Below are 17872 nucleotides of genomic sequence, written 5' to 3'. Positions count from 1 at the left end.
CAAAGCTCTCATACAACTCATTTATTCTTGTTAGCTATTTTATATATCAGACAATCTGTAATTGCAAAGGAAGTTGAAGAAGACATCTGTTCCGAAAATGCTCAGAATAATTTGGTTATGTTTTTTTTTAAACTACTTTTTAATATAAATGTATTTCAATGCCATCTCATTGGATCTGTTTAATGATAAAGATTATTGTTATATTTAGATTTCATTATAGTTTAGAAAAATTCAGAAAGTAGTATTTCTTAATTTGGGATTACAGTAGCAAGGAAAAAAATTGTAGTCTTAAAACGTACTCACAGTTAAGGTGGAGATGTGGACTAGTGGTCGTGGGCTTGCCTGGCACGTATGGGACCCTGGATTTGATTTCTAGCACTGTCAAAAACCATAGTGCACCTAATATTTATATTATTTGAAATAAATGTTGTAGGTAAAACTATCAATATCAGATAGGATTCTATATGTATGCATTTTATATATACAAATAAATATTTGAACCTGCACACTCATCCACCAACTGGCCATTCAGTTACACACTGCTTGTGGATAATTACCTGCCTACAGGCTATAACTTGTTTTAAGAGCTTGTCATTTCTTTCTTAGTCCATTAATCCCATGAAAGGGGAGATGTAGTGCTGTGGAAAAAGTGTTGAGTCAGAACCCTTACAGTATAACCATATTATCTGCCTTGCTTTGCTTAGAGTAGCTATGAAGGTTAAGTGAAAGTTTTTTTTCACATCAAAGCATCAACATTATCACTCTACCTGAGAGTAGACTATTAATATTAACTTAAACAACTTAAGTCATTCTCCATTTGATGCCAAGGCATAATGGTCTTGGTTTTCTTGAGCCCACTTCTACAATATTTGAAACCATTTTCAATTAAAGTTTATAATGTTTATTTTCTCATTAAAAATCATGATTATTATTCCCAGTAGCAATGAACAATATCCTGTAGGGGCATCTCTTCTGCGTGTTGCTCTCACATGTACATATTAGCCAGTGTATGTGCACACTCTAATGCACGTATTTCACATAGTATGTTATACACATGGAGACACAAAAGGGGATTAAAAAGGGGGGGGGATGAACTATAATGCACTAAATGTCCTCACACAGCTCATCCCCGAATGGTAAAATATCTCTATTCAATCACAGAAGATACATACTCTTTTAAAAAGATTAAAATATGGACCCTTTAGTCCCAAGGCTTAGAAGGGTCCTTGGCCAGTTAACATTTATACAGCATGCATGATGCTAGATCTACACAATTTAACCGCAACCACTCCAGTTCATCTCTAAGATGTACAATTATTTGTATGATAAATTTTATTAGCAAACATTAGTATCAAGGTCATCTTTAGGTCATTCATATTTCATACATACACAGGCAAAACTGCTTAAGTGCTTGAAGGTCACACAGAACCGTAGAAGGATCAACATCCTCACACTTTGCATTCTGCCTTTTAATCTGTATTTCCAAATTTTTCTTGCCATTCTTTTACTAAACATGTAGCAAACAGGGGGGGCTAGAGTTGGTATCTAAAAAAAAAATAATTCTCCCTAGAATACAGCGAAAAGATTGCAATGCTAACCCACTGACAGATGCTGGAACCAGGCCTTGACCCGCTTCAAAGGGACATCAGGCGTGATCCCATAGGAGCTTTTGGCCCTGCTACTATATAACAGTTATTTCTTTGGGATAAGGGATTTTCTAATTATTTCAAGGACGTAAAGCCAAAAGTACTGCAGGGAAGATATAGAGGGTACTGCACGTGGGGATATGGGTCATACAGTAACACAGCATGGCCAGCATGTTGAGAGACTCTGGGATTCTCCTCTACCAAGCACAAGGCGATATACACTGTTCTATACCCTCATAAATCGTTTGTGGCCAGATGATTGAACGTTCTCAGGACTGGAGTTTCTTGCAGCTATTTGGAGGCAGAGTTCTGTGCTTACCTGGTGCCCTCTCTTCCGGAGCCCACAGCTCTCGTTACCTGCATTCTTGCCTAAGGTGGTCATTTCGATGGCAGTACTGCTCTGGTATAGCAACCCCGCCCCCGCCCCCTGCTCCATATGCTCTAGCTGTCTGCAACGTAAAATAGACAAAGCTGCCAAAAACTATACTAAACTCTTGAGATAACTTTCAGTTCAAAATAAAAAAAAATCTGTCAGATTTGGGGCTAATAATTACTGATGATTTAGACACAGTATAGTTCATTATAAGCTACCTCACAGAAAATACTAGAGCTACTAGAAAAATATTAGAAGGATTCTTTTAAATTATATCAGATTTTTTTTTAAGTAACAATACTTAGAAATAAAGCAAGTTCCCACTCAAAAGACCACAGCTAACTTTCATCTTGATGGTGCTTTCCAAATCAGTGAATGTCAGCTAAAGCCCAAGGTCTGGGGGACTGCCATAAAAAGCAGAGAGCCTCAATATCAAAATGCACATAAACACTCCCAATGGATGCTGGGAAAATGGCCCAACCAAACCTTGCCTCTACAAAGCTGAGGAGAGGGCCATTAGATGGCACATTTTGTCATCAGACATCAAAGTCCCAGAGGTATTACAATAATGAGCCTCACTAATGGATGCCACAAAAAAAAAAAAAAAAAAAAAAAAGCCCCATAGAATGTTCCATGTTGTTAATGGTCCTGTGAACAGGGATAGGTGTCCACTCGGGCTTTCTTTTAACCCATGCCTCAGACAATTCCCTCGCGTAGAGATTTCAGAGATGTGAAATCACAGCATTAAACCACACAACACAGAGGGAAGTGAAGTCACAAAACAAAACAAAACAAAACAAAACAAAAAGCCAAGGCGTCTGACACATATGAGTTATTCTAGAATATCAAGAAAGCGTGACAGTTATGTTTTAAGAGTCAAAGGTGACCTAAGGGCAAGCCAGGAGAAGCTGGATGGAGGCGGGGCTCAGCGCCTCAGTGGATGGGCTGAGCAGACACATGGTGCAGAAGGGCAAAGGGTGTGGGCAAGTGACAGAGCAGGCAGAGAGCTCGGGGTGCGGTCCAGAGAGAACAGAGATGACCAAGGTCAAGCGTAGTGACACACAGGACACAATCAGAGACTCTTAACCCCACCCTCCTGGAGCCATCCGCACAAGGGAGAAAGAAAACAGAGCAATGTGTGAAAATACAGTGGTTGAGAGCCTTTGCCAAGTGCTGAGGGACAGCTGTGTAGTTATGGGGGAGTTCGGAGACCCAGGAAGCCCAGGACATACCAATTACAGTGAAGGTGCAGCACATAAAAAGAAAAAAAACAAAACAAAACTATTAAGAACATTTTTTGCAGGTAACACGCCCATCACACGCCATGACACGTTTCGGACCTTTATTGCTGTCCGATTGTACCTCCTGTCTCCAATGACTTTTCCAACGTGTCCCATAGCAAACCTTGACTCACTCGGGGAGGGTGTGTAAAACGTCCGAAGAAGCAAGCATTTCCCCCTCTGAGTTGGACACCTTATTGCTAGAACAGAAGCTTCTCATCAGTAGGGGTATTCTCAGTAACTGTTGAATTCAGTGAATAAAATGTTGAGAGGATACACTGAGTCTTTCTGTGAACCCTTTCCTTATTCCACGGTGCCAAAATTATTTATTCTCTCAACATCTTTACCTACTACACCTTAACTGTTGCATTACCGCTACACACTGGACCCTATGCGGCCCCAAGAGGTCATGTGACGAAGCTTTATGCCCAGGACGGCACTCCTGGAGGCTTTGGGAATGTGGAGGCAGGGTCTCGTGTGCTGTGCATGTGGATTCTGGTGGGAGGACCCCACACCATCGAGGGTCTGACCTGGAACAGGGACTCTGGCCACAGAACACACTCCCTTCTTTGTTCTCTCTTGTGTCCCACACAGAAGGGGGGAGCAGTTTATCTCAACACGTGTTACTACCATCATGTCAGCAGGCTGTACAGGGCCAGTGGGTGCTGGGCTGCAGGGATTTACTACAACAGGAAAAATGGCTGATGCAATGGTGATTATGTTTTAATAACTGTCTCCTTCACTGCACACGAACCGGAGGGTGAAGATCAAATGTAACTACTTCTCTTCATCCTGGCTGCCACACCCTGCAACAGAAAGGCAGCACAACGCGCCCCGCAAGCCTGCTGGCTGACGAAGACAGTGGCGGGGGACCGATACTCTGAATCCTGCTTTCTTTACACACATTTGCAGGAGACAAGCTAGGCAATGAAAAGAGGCAGAAAGCCCAACCCAGACGAAGAAAATGAAGCAGGCCTTGGCGAACAAGAGTGAGCGTAGTATATGAGACCTGCGGCATTAGCAAAAGAACAGTTTATCATGCTGGCACGCTATTGGTAGGTATGGAGTACGTGAGGTAGACACAAAATTGTAAATACCACAACACGCCGAGGGACAAAACGGGACGGTCCACTATCCTTAAACATTGTCATGCAGGATAAGTTAAACTGCAGGCCCCAGCCAAGCTTACGGAATTTGGTTCCATAGTGAGAATTCTATTCTGTTCACTACACTGGCAGAAGATTTCTTGATGCTAACCGGTGGAAATGAGTGACATCATCTCTAGAAAATTAAATTACTCGAGGGACTAGAATTAGTAAGCAGGCAACTTAGGATGAGTAACAACTAAAGATTTCCTTTAAAGTGTTAAAAAAAAAAACAAATCCAGTTTCTAATCCTAATGACAACACTCCGAATCACTAGGACCCCGTCTGAAATGTTTGCTAAGCCCGTGTTTCCCTGTCGAGGCTTTTCTCAAGTGTTGTTCATATTCAGCTGTTCAAAATGCTAAGGTGCTAAATTTAATTCTTAGGAAATTTATTTAAAAGTTACAAGATTTTTTTTTCTTCTCTCAGAACAAAAACAAAAACAACCTACAGAAATTCTGAGTATTTTACTACCTTTGTGCTGTGCAATCATTTGGGCCGTTGCTAAAAATAAAACAAACTACTACAGGTAAAAATGCTTTGACGAAAGACGTAAGCTAGACCAAAGGATCCTCCTGTTCTACAGGCGTGCTGGCTCTGTGAACACAGCCCTGACGAGCTCCACTGTTTACTCACTGGTTGGAGGAGGTAGATGAGAGATTCCTCTTGGATTACTACAACTGGCACAGGAGTGATGTGAGTGGCTTGGAAAAGGGTATTCACAGAGGCCATGATCTGGTCAAAGCGCCCACAAAGCCCTCCCAGGGCCACGATCATGTCAACCTGAGGAAGGAAGGTAAAACCGAAAGTCATATATATACTTGCACAATGCAAAACCACGGGTCGCATCAAATACCCAAAACAGCGTGTTCATCCCTGTAATATCCAGCAAGGAAAAAGGAAAGCGTGCATCATTCCTGCTCTACAAAGGAGAAAACGAGGTGTTGGTTCAGGGTCACTGAGCTGGACAGTGGCAGAGCTGGGTGTCAGGATACACTTCCTTATATGCAAATCCAGCCTTTACCGTCTGCCCTGGCTTTAGCCCTTCATCCATAGGTTCCTTCCATGCAGATGGCGTATCTTATTTGTTAACGTGTCTACGCAGCCAAACTCATAGACCGGTCATGAAGCACAAAGGAAGAACAGAGTTTGACTGTGGTTTGTTGCAATAACCTTGCATTCATTTTAAAACGTACATGTAACAGTCAGTCTATGTAATGCTAGTGGCTTGAAGTGGAGTATTTTGGTTGTAGGTTTTAAGACATATTAAAATTTAGATTAACATGTGGTCTTTAAAGATGGCAGGCTTTCGTAAGCACCAACAGGGCCTGCTCCATTCTGTGAGTAATTATAATTGACAGCAGCCCTAGAGGCTGCCCAGTGTTTTGGGTTTATTTATTTAACTAATTAACTTATTTATTTTATTTACTATTTTTAAGTTCTGGTGTTTTACATAGTGTTTGACACATGTAAGATGCTTAAGGCCCCAATATTTTTCTTTACATATGCGTGCACACACACACACACACACACACACACACACACACACACACACACACACACACGGGGAAGGGCGAGGGGGTAAAGGGAGAGATCACTGAAAGAGGAAATAGATGCATCATCATTTGGTGGGGATATAAAAATAATAGTGGGATAGTGGGATTCTATTAAAACATCAAAATGCAAATTGCAAGGAAGAATGAAGAAATTTGGCATGCACTCCCTATTTCTGACCTTATCCATGTTGGAAGAATGGGGAATTAAATTTAGATAAGATGCTTCATGTCATAGCTTGAGTAGTTTAAGACAGACAAACCACACATCTAAAGCACCCAGCAGCATCTTTAGAGTGAGCCCTCCATAGTGCTAATAGCTTTGTGGTTTATGGAAACAGGAAATGGGTATCATTAGAACTGCAGAGGCATCCTGAAGGTATGGGTTCTTCTTGAGGAACTCATTGTAAGCAATCCCGACACATGAGACAGTCAGCTTCTGTTGGGGATGAGTTAGGTAAACGGATTCTACTTGTCCATTATACTTTTCACAGTGAAGCCTACTCCAGTTCAGCTGAGTTAGGATTATTTGTGACCCCAGGAACACAAAAGTTAGTTTATTTTAATTGAAGGGAAATTCACTGTCATATTCCTACCCTGTGTCTAAATTCACATCAGAACCCAGGGTTGATGGAAGATTATTCTCTGTGCAGATTCTTGAATCCTTTTTAGGTTCTCAACTTTTCATTAATATGCTCTAGGCCTTGAGGGATCCTATAACCTTTACAGCTGGAATTTAATTCCCATCTTCTGCAATGGGGTAGCATGATGAATAAGTAATATCTGTAAATCAGTCGCTGAATTTTTCAGAAGCAGCAGCAAGATTACTCCTCATCACCACTCATTTTCCCGACAGGAAGTATTTAGCAAGGCTGATTAAAAACACCAGAGGATCAGGACAAGCTGCAGGTGGGTACACAGGGTCATCTTTGCATTACTTCTGAAGTTCTGCTCTTCTAGCTCTGAATGGGACTTGATATTCAGAGGGAGGAACAGACACCATCCACACGTTTATAAGATTTGCAAGGTCAGATGAAGATCTCTTCGACAATGTCAATGGGGCTGGAAGTGCAACCTACAACAGGCTATATGTGGTCTGTGTGTGTGTGTGTGTGTGTGTGTGTGGTGTGCTTCAGAGAACAGATTGTTGTAAGGCTCCAGAGAATACCTTAACTCAGGTGTTTTCAAGAAGCTTCCAGTGTCCATTTGCTAGACCTGAGCAAAAAAACCTGGTAAACAGTAGTGAAGAGAATCACTACAGTCGGTGTCAGATCTGGGCATTCCTCTCCTCAAGTCCAGGCTCCTGTATCCACTGCTTAACTATCATCTACATTTCAAGATCTATCCCGCTGCAACCACTCCAGATACAACCCACAGAATAATGGTTAAGGCTGACAATTTTTCTTCCCCCACTTGTTTTCTCTATGGATTCTACTGGCTCTATTACCAAAGCATTCTCTGCATTTCTCAGCTCACTACCACAACTCTGTTAGGCCCACGGCCAAGCCGCCAACACTTGAGAAGGAACGTGAGCCACGCTGTACCTCACATGAATTGCAATGGCCTCTAGCAGAGAGCCACTGCTTCTGCAATGATGGATTGTCTCCAGTCTATCTTAGTGTAGCAACAACAAGAACTGAACCGCGATGTCAACTTCATCATGGCTCGAAACTGTCCAGCAGGTCTGTAGTGAGTTTTACACAGACTTACAAATGCCTACAGGATTTGTTACCTGGTCATTTCTGTGACCACCACTCCTACCCCCTTTCTCCTCTACTTCCCTTCTCTGTTCTAGTCATATCGCCTTTGTCTCTCATACTGCTTAAACACACGGTGCCTTTCCATTCAAATACTTTGCTCTTTCTCTATGGAGCACATTATCCCCAGATATTCATTCGCTGGCTTTTTACTTCTGGGCTTTAAAACCCCCACCCCTCCCATAATACAATGCAATTCTAAAGTTTAATGTCCTAGCATTTCCTGTTATCACTGACAGAGACTACAATTAACATGAAGGCAGGAGCTGTCTATCTCTAGTACTTAGAACAAAGTAGGGCGCGTAAGCAGTCAGTAAGTACTTGATGAACAAACAGATGAATGAAACAGTAGAAAAGAATGGTCAACAGATATAAGTGCTGAGGAGCAGGAAGGAAGGAAGGGAGGGAGGAAAGAAGGAAGGAAGGAAGGACAGGATGAGGGCACAAAGTGAGATTGAGTAAATAGAGATTATGGAGAATTTGAAATGGTATTATAGACATGACTAAGATATGTACACGTGGGCAAAACAGAGTCACTGTGGTTTAGAAAGGTAAAGGAGAGTTCAAAGAGCACGATGTAGGTATAATGAAGGAACAATTGAAATGCATGGAATTTACCATGTACTACACAGTACTGCGAAGTGAATATCACTAACACATAATAATGAGGACCATTGCAATGGGCAGTGAGTGAGATTATCTAGTGATATTTCTCTGTGGCTTAAAAGGTCGGTTTCTTATCATTAGATTGTATGTTTGTTTCATACATACACATGCCAGCAGACACCTACTGTGCTCTCCTTTTTAACACAGTGAATACGAAAAATTAAAATAACCCTGATTGATTCGTATGTATTTCCTGCCTTCAGGTCAAGATTTTTACTAGAATTTTATTGGTTGGCAAGGCATGTGATGGTAACAAAAGTAGCCTTTGGCTTTTCAGATGTCATGACATTTAGCAAAAACCCTATCTCAAAATTCTGTGTAATCAGTTAGTGATCCAACAACAGTATCCATACCTGAATAGCCAGCTAACTGCATCCATGCTATTTGACCTCTTCAGGCTTACTTAAGGGTCTGAACTAAATTTACTACCATGTTTTTCAAGATTATTTCTTTTAGTATGGTTCCTTAGTTAGGGTTTCTATTGCTGTGAAGACACACCAAGATCACAGCAACTCTTACAAAGGAGAGCATTTAATTGGGGCTGGCTTACAGTTTGAGAGGGTTAGTCAATGATCATCATGGTGGGACACGGTAGCATGCAAGCAGACACGGTGCCGGAGAAGGAGCTGAGAGGTCTTGACCCACAGGCAGCAGACGGAGTCTGAGTCAGTCTGAGTGCAGCTTGAGCATACGAGACCTCAAAGCCCGCCCCCCACAGTGACACACTTCCTCTAACAATGCCACATCTTCTCCAACAAAGTCACACCTCCTGATAGTGCTACTCCCTTTGGGGTCCAATTTCTTCCAAACCACCACATAACGTTCTCTGTCTTTACCACTGTAAATTAAATAGTAGTTGAAATGATTTTGTTTTGAAAAATGAATGACAAACTGGGCTTTGCTTTAAATGCCCTAACAGAGCCATGCCAAGGCTGAGGGGCAGATGACACCAAGAGAAGAAGCAATTTTACTTTTCTATTAGAGCAGTAAAATCCTTTCAGGAGGCAAATGACAAGTTTTTCTCTCTTTGACCTCAAAAAGACTTAGACATAACATGCGCCATCTCCTGAAAGAACTGTGACTGTCAGCGTATTTTAATTACATTTACTTTCTAGAAATTGAATTCTGGGGATGCATAAATGGGCAGTTCCCTTGTGTGGCTCTCCCTGATAGGGTAAGCCTATAATTTAATGTACAAAGTGAGATGCTCGTGGAAGGAAAAGTGGATATTATAAATACAGAATACAGAAACAGTGACTTTGCTGTACGAACCAAGGCACATGCTTGCTCTGCTTCTGAACACAATAGCTGGTGTTAGCACAGCCAACCCAACAAAACCAAACACAAGGGTTCTAGTCAGCTTACGTGACATGCTTACCAGACCATAACTTTCAAAGATCTACCCTGCACAATGATGAGGCTTCAATAAAATTTTGAAAATTTTTGGTTCAATTACATTACATGTCCTAACTTGATTATAGAAAAGAAGATACCATCCACAGACAAAATAACTGGGTATAAGAAGGTAAAGAAATTAACTAGAGACAGGAGTGACCGATCATTTACATGATGAAAAACAGAAGAAGATGTTTCAGAGCAAGCAAAATATTTAAAATACACATGCTTTAATGGGTGCATAACATAATTCTAGCAACTGTCATGGAACAAAATGAGCCAGAGAAAGTGAACATTTTTCAGTTTTATGGCCTGAGCACAGGCTACATGGATAAGCAGAGACACTGGCAGCCTGTACAGTCATTGCCACAGGGAAGCCATTGCATTTCACCCATTTCAGGGCAGAGCACAGTTAATGGCAGCTTGCTTGGGTATGAAATAAACGATACTCTCAGTGGCTAGCTAGTGGGGATTCTATTCAAATATATACAGAATTCATGATTTTCCTCAAATAATCCCTATTCTGTCCTCCAACCACAGCTTTAATGAATGCATGGTGAACAGTTTTACATGGTCAACTGTATTCATCCTTGCATGGCCAGTACCCACTTGGTAACTTTTTATAAAAGCCAAACAATTGTCTACTTAGTAATGGTAAGTCACTTTTATCATCTCCAATCTGATCTTGCCAATCTTCTGTTTAAAATTAAGTTTTGGCCTTCTGGAGTTTATAAGTTAAAGGACCACCTCCAGTGCTGTGCCTAAACAACATCCTTACATTCCAGACGTATCTTCCTTCTCGGGAAACCTCACAAGACTGTAATTCTCTAAACTGCTACTTTCCCTCTCCTTCCTGGGAAAGGGTGTGAGTAGTAATTACAAAGCATGGCCATCTCACTACCTTACCAAAAGAAAGCCAGCTTGTTTGGACATGTTCTTTTTTTAAACACATTGTTGATTTAAGAATGCCAGAAGCGTGTTACTAGTCAAGGTTGGATAGATATAGGAAATGAGCACAGCCAGGAGAATCTGAGCTGTATCTCACAGCTCAAGTGTGCCACAGCCCAGCATGAAAGCATCCAGTTTTGGTGAGGACTTGTACTGACTTGTTCTGTAGATTGGAACTCTGCATCTCCATAGGTCACAAAGTAGACGGCGGGGCCAGGGTGTGTCAGCCAATTGTACTAGACCTCAGCAGGACCATGGGTGACAACACATTAGATAATACAACCACAAGGATGTTCACTCCAAAAGACAGCAAATTCTAAAATCAGATCTCATCCAGCTGGCTTTTCTTAACCAACAACAATTAGCGGAGTTACTGACACACACATCAAAGGTTTCTATCTGAATAGGGGTTTTCTGAAGACTCAATTAAGGTGGTGCATGCCTTTAAATGCCAGCACTCTGGAGGCAGACGGGTCTCTCTGAGTTTGAGGCCAGTCTGGCCTACAAAGCTACACAGAGAAACCATGTCTTGAAAAACCAAAAGGACTTAAGACCCAAACAAACAGACAACAAAGTCAACTCAACACCAAGTTACTTTACTGATAATTTCTAGGGTCTCTATTCCTTCCTAAAACCCCTGATGGAAAAAAATAAGTTTAATCTTGAAACAACTTTGCAACTAATTCACTACTTACTGCCATCACATTCTTCAATCGAACCTGGAAACTACAATTATATTATTAATTTTTTTAAAAAAACATTATCTTGTAATGTTCTTTAGTGGAGTACCTTTACTGCAGATGCAAATTCTTTACCCAGACACCACAGGTTCTCTATAAGCAGACCCAACATATTGGTTCTGATGACCACTGTGACCTTTCCCCTCCACAGAATGCTACACATACCACATGCTTTTCCTATTTGCCTCAGTTCTTCCCACTCTGTGTAGCTACAGACTGGATTCTTTACCCGTTCTCACACTGCATCCTAATACCCATGCAGCACATTAGTTTTAGGTACAGAACAAGACTATGTGTAGCAGAATCGCTGAGCTCACTCCCAGAGTATTCAAACGCTTTTTAAAATTTACCCTGGGAAGGTTCCGAATCTTGTAGTCAAATATATCAAAGTCAGTTGTGGTAATGATGCTGTCTTTCCCCAAGAAGGGCCCCTGAGCACTCATATTTCCTTGTCTGAGTCGACCATGGTCTCTCAAGCAATAGCAAGGAGTTCTCTAGAGACACAACAGTTTCCAGTACTATCAAAACAAGTATGATGTCTGGAAAGATGCAGAAATACATTATTTTGCCTTCTTGATGTAAACATTCTAATGGATTCCTGGAGCAAATATGCATGGTTTACATTTCCATTATCAGGAAGTGAGTGGCAAGGAAGAGGAACAGAGTAACACAACCTCTCATGAGTCTTTCCATTATTATTTTTTTTTTTTACTTAATTTTATTCAACTTAACTCTAATGCAAATTAAAAGCTTTGTGGAGAAGAGTCAGCAATATGTTTATGAGTGACTAAAATTACCGAAAATGAGAGTGTGAATAAACAGCATGAACATTATGAAGCCTGTTGGAGATGATGATTGTGTCCAAACCTCCCACTGTCAGGGTAAGAAAGCATTTCTAGGGAGGAATAATTCCAAAGTTTTCCTGTGAATTATAGACTTTGTAGAAATAGGAAGACACATCATTCATGGTTTGCAATGTTCACATCTCTTATAGCAACCTCCCAATGGTAGTTATTCAGATGAAAATGGAAACATGTAACTTAGGACACATCCTATGTTTTTGTGGATTGGAAGTAGACAGGTTACTACGGTTGAGGTCACAAAGATGTTGCCCACTGAGGCTAAATTATCGATTGGTAGCCAAATAAAAAAATTGAAAAGTTTGGTTTTGAAATCCTACTAAAATTACTGAGAATTTTTCACAATGGCTGAAAGGTCTCTAACGTGCATGATGCCCTACTCAAGATAAATATCTGAAAGAACTCTTAACTCGTGCAGTCTCTTTCCCTTCCTGTGGAAACTGGGTTGTGAGTCCCATGAGACAGGTCCTGTGCTTTCTTTCTTCATTCTCATAGCTGTGCTGGTAAAGAAAAGTAGAGTTTCCCAAACCGTTTTGGAAGTGCACTGACCTGTGGTCCCAAAGATTCATACTTCTGAATGTTTGGTCATTTGTAACAGTAATGAGAAGACCTTGCATCATGATCACTCATTCTCACTCCACAGTATTTCTTCTTTGCCTCAGCCATAAAATAACACTTAGCTGCACAACCCTATCAAACATGGTGCATCAAATGCCTGGTTTCAACTTCAGGAAGAATAAGAATTGGCTATTTGCAGTGTTTTTCAGGCATTATTTCCTCAATACTTATGCATAAAAAGTTATCTTCAGTTTTAGTGTGTAGTTTATAAAGGGTAGCTATCAGACAGTGTGCAGTTTATAAAGTGTAGCTATCAGTCTTGCTGTAGTATAATCATTTTGATATTGCAAGCTGATGGAATGAATATAAATAGCTTCTGTTAATTAATCCCTTTCTACTATTAGGAAGAATAGAATGTTTAGGTAGCAAATTTTGCACTTGGTATTATTAGCACTTTGATTTCTTGATATGAGCAAGACCATTTTATAATGTCAGATGAAAATGTAATCAGCAGTGACATATTAATGCTTAGTTTGTGCAAGGCAGTAAGTTTGCGCACGTTATTGCATGTGTATATTTATCATGTCATCATGCTTAAGATTTGCCTTGAAGATATCTACAATACTATTTGGCACTTTGCTAAATATACTATGTATGACCATCATAGTAAAATTTTAACCTGGGATAAGATATTTGTCAATAATTTTCTGACAAAAATGTTCTATTTCTATAAATGCTCTCAAGAAATCAGAATCCTCCAGGTCAATTCTGTAGGCATCTGAGACAGATAAAAAGCTAATCAATACTGCTGTTTCTTAATGTGTCGCAGGGTCATGACGTAACAGTCTACATTAGGAAAGGTACACATTCACAGGTGCTCAGAGGGGAAGGTGCTCAGGGAAGAAGCTGGTGTGTTCTTAATTATAGCCCACATCTGTAGACTTAGTTACCGATGTGGGTGCTACTGCATTTAGTATCTTTCCAAGAGAAACAAAAACAAAGGGAAAAAAAGAGGGAGGGATTTCTATCTACTAAGCAGCGGCTAGTGCGTTCTACTGCACAATCACTAATCTCGTGGAAGGCCTCAAGATGCAGCTTCTTCCAGCTCTGGTTTCTGAATCTTCATAACTCTATAAAGCTCCCTTTGTCATATAAGGCCCTGTGTTTCTGCAGAGGATCCCAACAACCACCAAAGCTGCCACTCTACACATTAATAGGATATTCCATCTGGCCAGTCAGTCATCAAGCTGAGATTCTTGGTAATCAGACAAACGTAACCTTTGTCCTGGGGCCTATAAACACACTCGGATCATCTTACAAGAATGAATTAGAGTGCCACAGCCTCTAAGGTAGGGCACTTATGTCCTTAGCAACATCTCCCAAGTCACATCAAAGCACTAGGTTTATCTATTTTCTCTTGCTGTGAAATAGACTTACAAATGCTTGGCATTAGCATAGACTTGTTTATAGCTAGTTTTTTTTTTTTCTTAAATTAACCCGTTTTTATTAATCTATGTGCCGCCCCGGGGCTCCTTTACCTCATCTAAGTACTGTCCATTCTACTTTCCTGCTTCCTTGTCTGTCTGGCCCCTGTCTGTCTGCCCCCCCCCATCCCCCAGTTAACTGGCTCCCCTTTCCCTGCCCACCTATCCCTCCTCTGCCTAGCTGTTCAGCTTTTTGTTAGACCAATCGGGTGTCTTAGGCAGGCAAGGTAAAACAGCAACACACCTTTACATAGTTAAACAAATGCAACACATCTTTACATAGTTAACAAATATTCTATCCCATAACAAGAAACAGACGTGAAAGCCAGGGAACAAGCTGCTAGTACCCGATGTCTGTGTGTGTCACTCAGCCCACACAGCATTTACCCAATAAAAGGGAAACATGGAATTTGGAGTAAGTGTGATCAACCACTGTGGACTACATTAGGTAGGTGATTTTAAGGTACATACAGGTGGGGGGGGATGGTGATGCCATTTAGTGGGATAAGGAGAATGAGGTTTTGTGAGCAAGATGACGGACTTTGTTTTAGACACTGAAGCTCCTCCGTCCCACTAGTTAGCCGATGATAGAGATACGGCTTTGTATTTTTTTTTTGGATTAGAGTTATCTAGGTAGTGACACAGAAATGGTATCAGAAGCCGAGGACACAGGAGGAGGAGCAGGAGGCAGGTGCTGTGAGTGTCAACTGAGAGGAGCCACGGGGAAAGGAGGGGTCGTGAAGAGCGGCGGAAAGGTTATCAGTCCATATAAAGAGTGCAGAAATAAACAGCCAGGCCTCTGAAGGCCACCTGGTTAACACATCTTACAGGGCAGTTTGATGCGTTATGAAATATATCCCTTGGGGACACGGGAAGACAGAAAAGTCAGGGGCTTCCCCTTCGGTCTAAATGCCACCAGTGCCAAGCTAACATTTCCTAGCAGAGTTTTCATCTAAAACCGCTGTGTGAGCATGAAGCAGAGAATGAAAACGGGAAGTGTTCTGAGGGAATCCTGCAGAGCGAATCCACACTGTTTTTCTTGCCCACATCTAAGAAGTACCCGTGTTCTCCGACACCGGGTCACAAAACCCATGCTCTAGTCCTGTGGCGATAACACGTTTAAAACAATGGTATATTTCCTCTAGTGAACTTTATGTTCTGAGCCAGTTTTAGATTTACAAAGTTAGTGTTACAAAGATGCCAGGCAGTGGTGGCCCACGCCTTTGGTCCCAGCACTTGGGAGGCAGAGGCAGCCAGATCTCCGTAAGTTGGAGGTCGGCCTGGTCTACAGAGCGAGAGCCAGGACAGCAAGGGATACACAGAGAAGCCTTGTCTTGGAAAGTGTAACAAAGGTAACACAGACAGTATGTATTTGACCCAATTTATTATTATTATTACCATTGTTATTATTATTATTTTGCAATATCGTCTTAACCACAGAACCCTGGTTACGAGTAGTGCTGAAGCTGGTCACTACTAATGTTCACATTTTACCATCCACCTATCAACTGCCTATCAATGCCATTTTTCCAATTCAGGACACTACATTCCTTCGTCATACATCCTTAGTCCTCTCGGTCTTGTGTTAATTTCTTAACAAACAGACAGACAGAAAGGCTGACAGGCAGTATCACATTTTGCTTCACATCTGGCTGGAGATAGTGACTCATCAATGGAGCCGGGTGGGTAACAATGATGCTCTCAGGGATCCATGCGTCCTCCTACATCCAAGTGAGTGAGTTTTAAATTTGACTTTCAAATGAGGTGTTTTTTCAAAAGAGACATTTACAGAACATGCAAAATGGAGCCATCATATAAATACCGTACACCTAAATTCAATGTGGGTAATTAATGGCTGCAACTAGTCTAGAACGCACAGCGTTTGCTGATGTGTAATGGCAATAGGTCTATATTTATGGAAGTGTCTGAAAGAAGGGTTACCTATAATTCTTAACATAAGCGGAGAATTCCAATCCAGATGTGATTGAATAACATGAAATTATTTCTACCACGTATATGTCACTGTATGAGTAAACATTGAGTTTAATGATATATACGCCTCTGTCTTTTTAATATAGTATTTATAAGTGATTGAATAGAATACAGATGTTCTAAATATATATTTAGTATCCTTCATTATTTTATTAAAATTTTACTTAGAGCAATGGGGCAAAGACAGGATAAAGTATTCTCGAGTTTTAGCTGTAAAACTAGTACAGGGTTAAATCTCTACAAACGCAGAAACAAACTGATGAAAAACTTACTTAATATAAAGCCAACTAACTGGTCAACTTTGGCTACAGAGTGAAACCCTGGAGTGGGGGGGGGATGAGTAAAGAGGAAAAAGGAAAAGGAAAGAAGAGAGAAGGTGGGAAGAGGGAGGAAGAGGAAGAGGGGAAAAATGTTGGGCACAGAGGTTCACATGTGTAAGCTCAATACTCAGAGGCTAAGGTGAGGGGATTGCCCAAGTTTGAGATGAGCCTGAAATCCAAAGCAAGCTACAGCTCAGCCTGGGCTCGAGAGTGGTGTCCTAGTTCAGTAAAACAGAAGAAAGCCTGTGCTGTTGGCGTAAAAATATATCAGCAATTGAAGTAATTGCACTTGCTGTCCTGCAATAGCAGTGAGACAGTCAGTCCTCTCACTCTTGGGGTCTTACACTGTACACGCCCTCCACTCCATTCTAAGAATGAGCACGTCATCTTTGCTATCATTTTTTTTGGTGCTTGGAGTCCCAACTTTTAATGTTTCCTATAGAATGGCATGGTTTAGATCTCAAGTGTTTAATCACACCACTAGAAAATAAGTGTTGTTTGAAGATTCATTCATATCAGCTGTCATCCTGGTAATGAATCATTCATGAGTCTGTTACAGATAAGGAACACTGCACTATGAAAGCAAAACATTGAAGAGTCACATGCATCATCATACCCTTCCATAGAAGAGTGGAACTTGTGGGGACTTGGGTTTGAAATAAAGATAATTCATGGGATTTTTCTTCGATTAATCTCATATTCTAGATAGTAAACTCCTTCAGGCTAAGAACAGTATTGAACCCAAATGCTGCAAAGTTCCGTGTTACAAGTTCTACTGCACTGGGTAGCTCATTTATCTACATTATATTTAAAATCTTATTTTGCAGTAGGATCTTGTATCTCTTGTTATAAGGTGGTAACAAGTTTACCCTTGTAAATCAATAAGAAGTAAGTCATATAGAAAATGTGTTTTATTGGAAGCATAAAGAGTTACTTGTTATAGCATACAAACACATTTTAGGAAGAAAAAATAAAAGTTATTATGATCTCATGCTGGGAAAGAAGGATGGATGAGGGGAATATTGTATTATTTTCTTTTCTAATGTTTACCTCTTGCTATTTTATCAAAAAAACCAAAAACAAAGCACCAAATCATGCTGTACATCTATTTAAAAAAATTCCAATAGAAACTCATAGAAACTGTATTCCCTCAAG

General features: G+C 40.8%; 1 protein-coding gene across 2 annotated transcripts in view; it reads right to left on the bottom strand.

Annotated features, from left to right (window-relative positions):
• Tpk1 (thiamin pyrophosphokinase 1) overlaps nucleotides 1-17872 on the bottom strand; it is a 263282-nt gene that overhangs the window by 99947 nt on the left and 145463 nt on the right. The window contains exon 6 of one of the 2 annotated variants that reach the window (XM_051174710.1): nucleotides 5081-5227. The exons of the other annotated variant lie outside the window; for it this stretch is intronic. Within the exon in view, the coding sequence (XP_051030667.1) occupies nucleotides 5081-5227 (147 nt within the window). The remainder of the gene's footprint in view (nucleotides 1-5080; nucleotides 5228-17872) is intronic. 2 annotated transcript variants of the gene reach the window in all.

Source organism: Phodopus roborovskii, unplaced genomic scaffold (genome assembly GCF_943737965.1).
Source record: "Phodopus roborovskii unplaced genomic scaffold, PHOROB, whole genome shotgun sequence".
NCBI classification, from domain to species: domain Eukaryota; kingdom Metazoa; phylum Chordata; class Mammalia; order Rodentia; family Cricetidae; genus Phodopus; species Phodopus roborovskii.
Note: the sequence above shows the minus strand (reverse complement) of the source record. Positions and strands in the feature narration are given on the sequence as shown.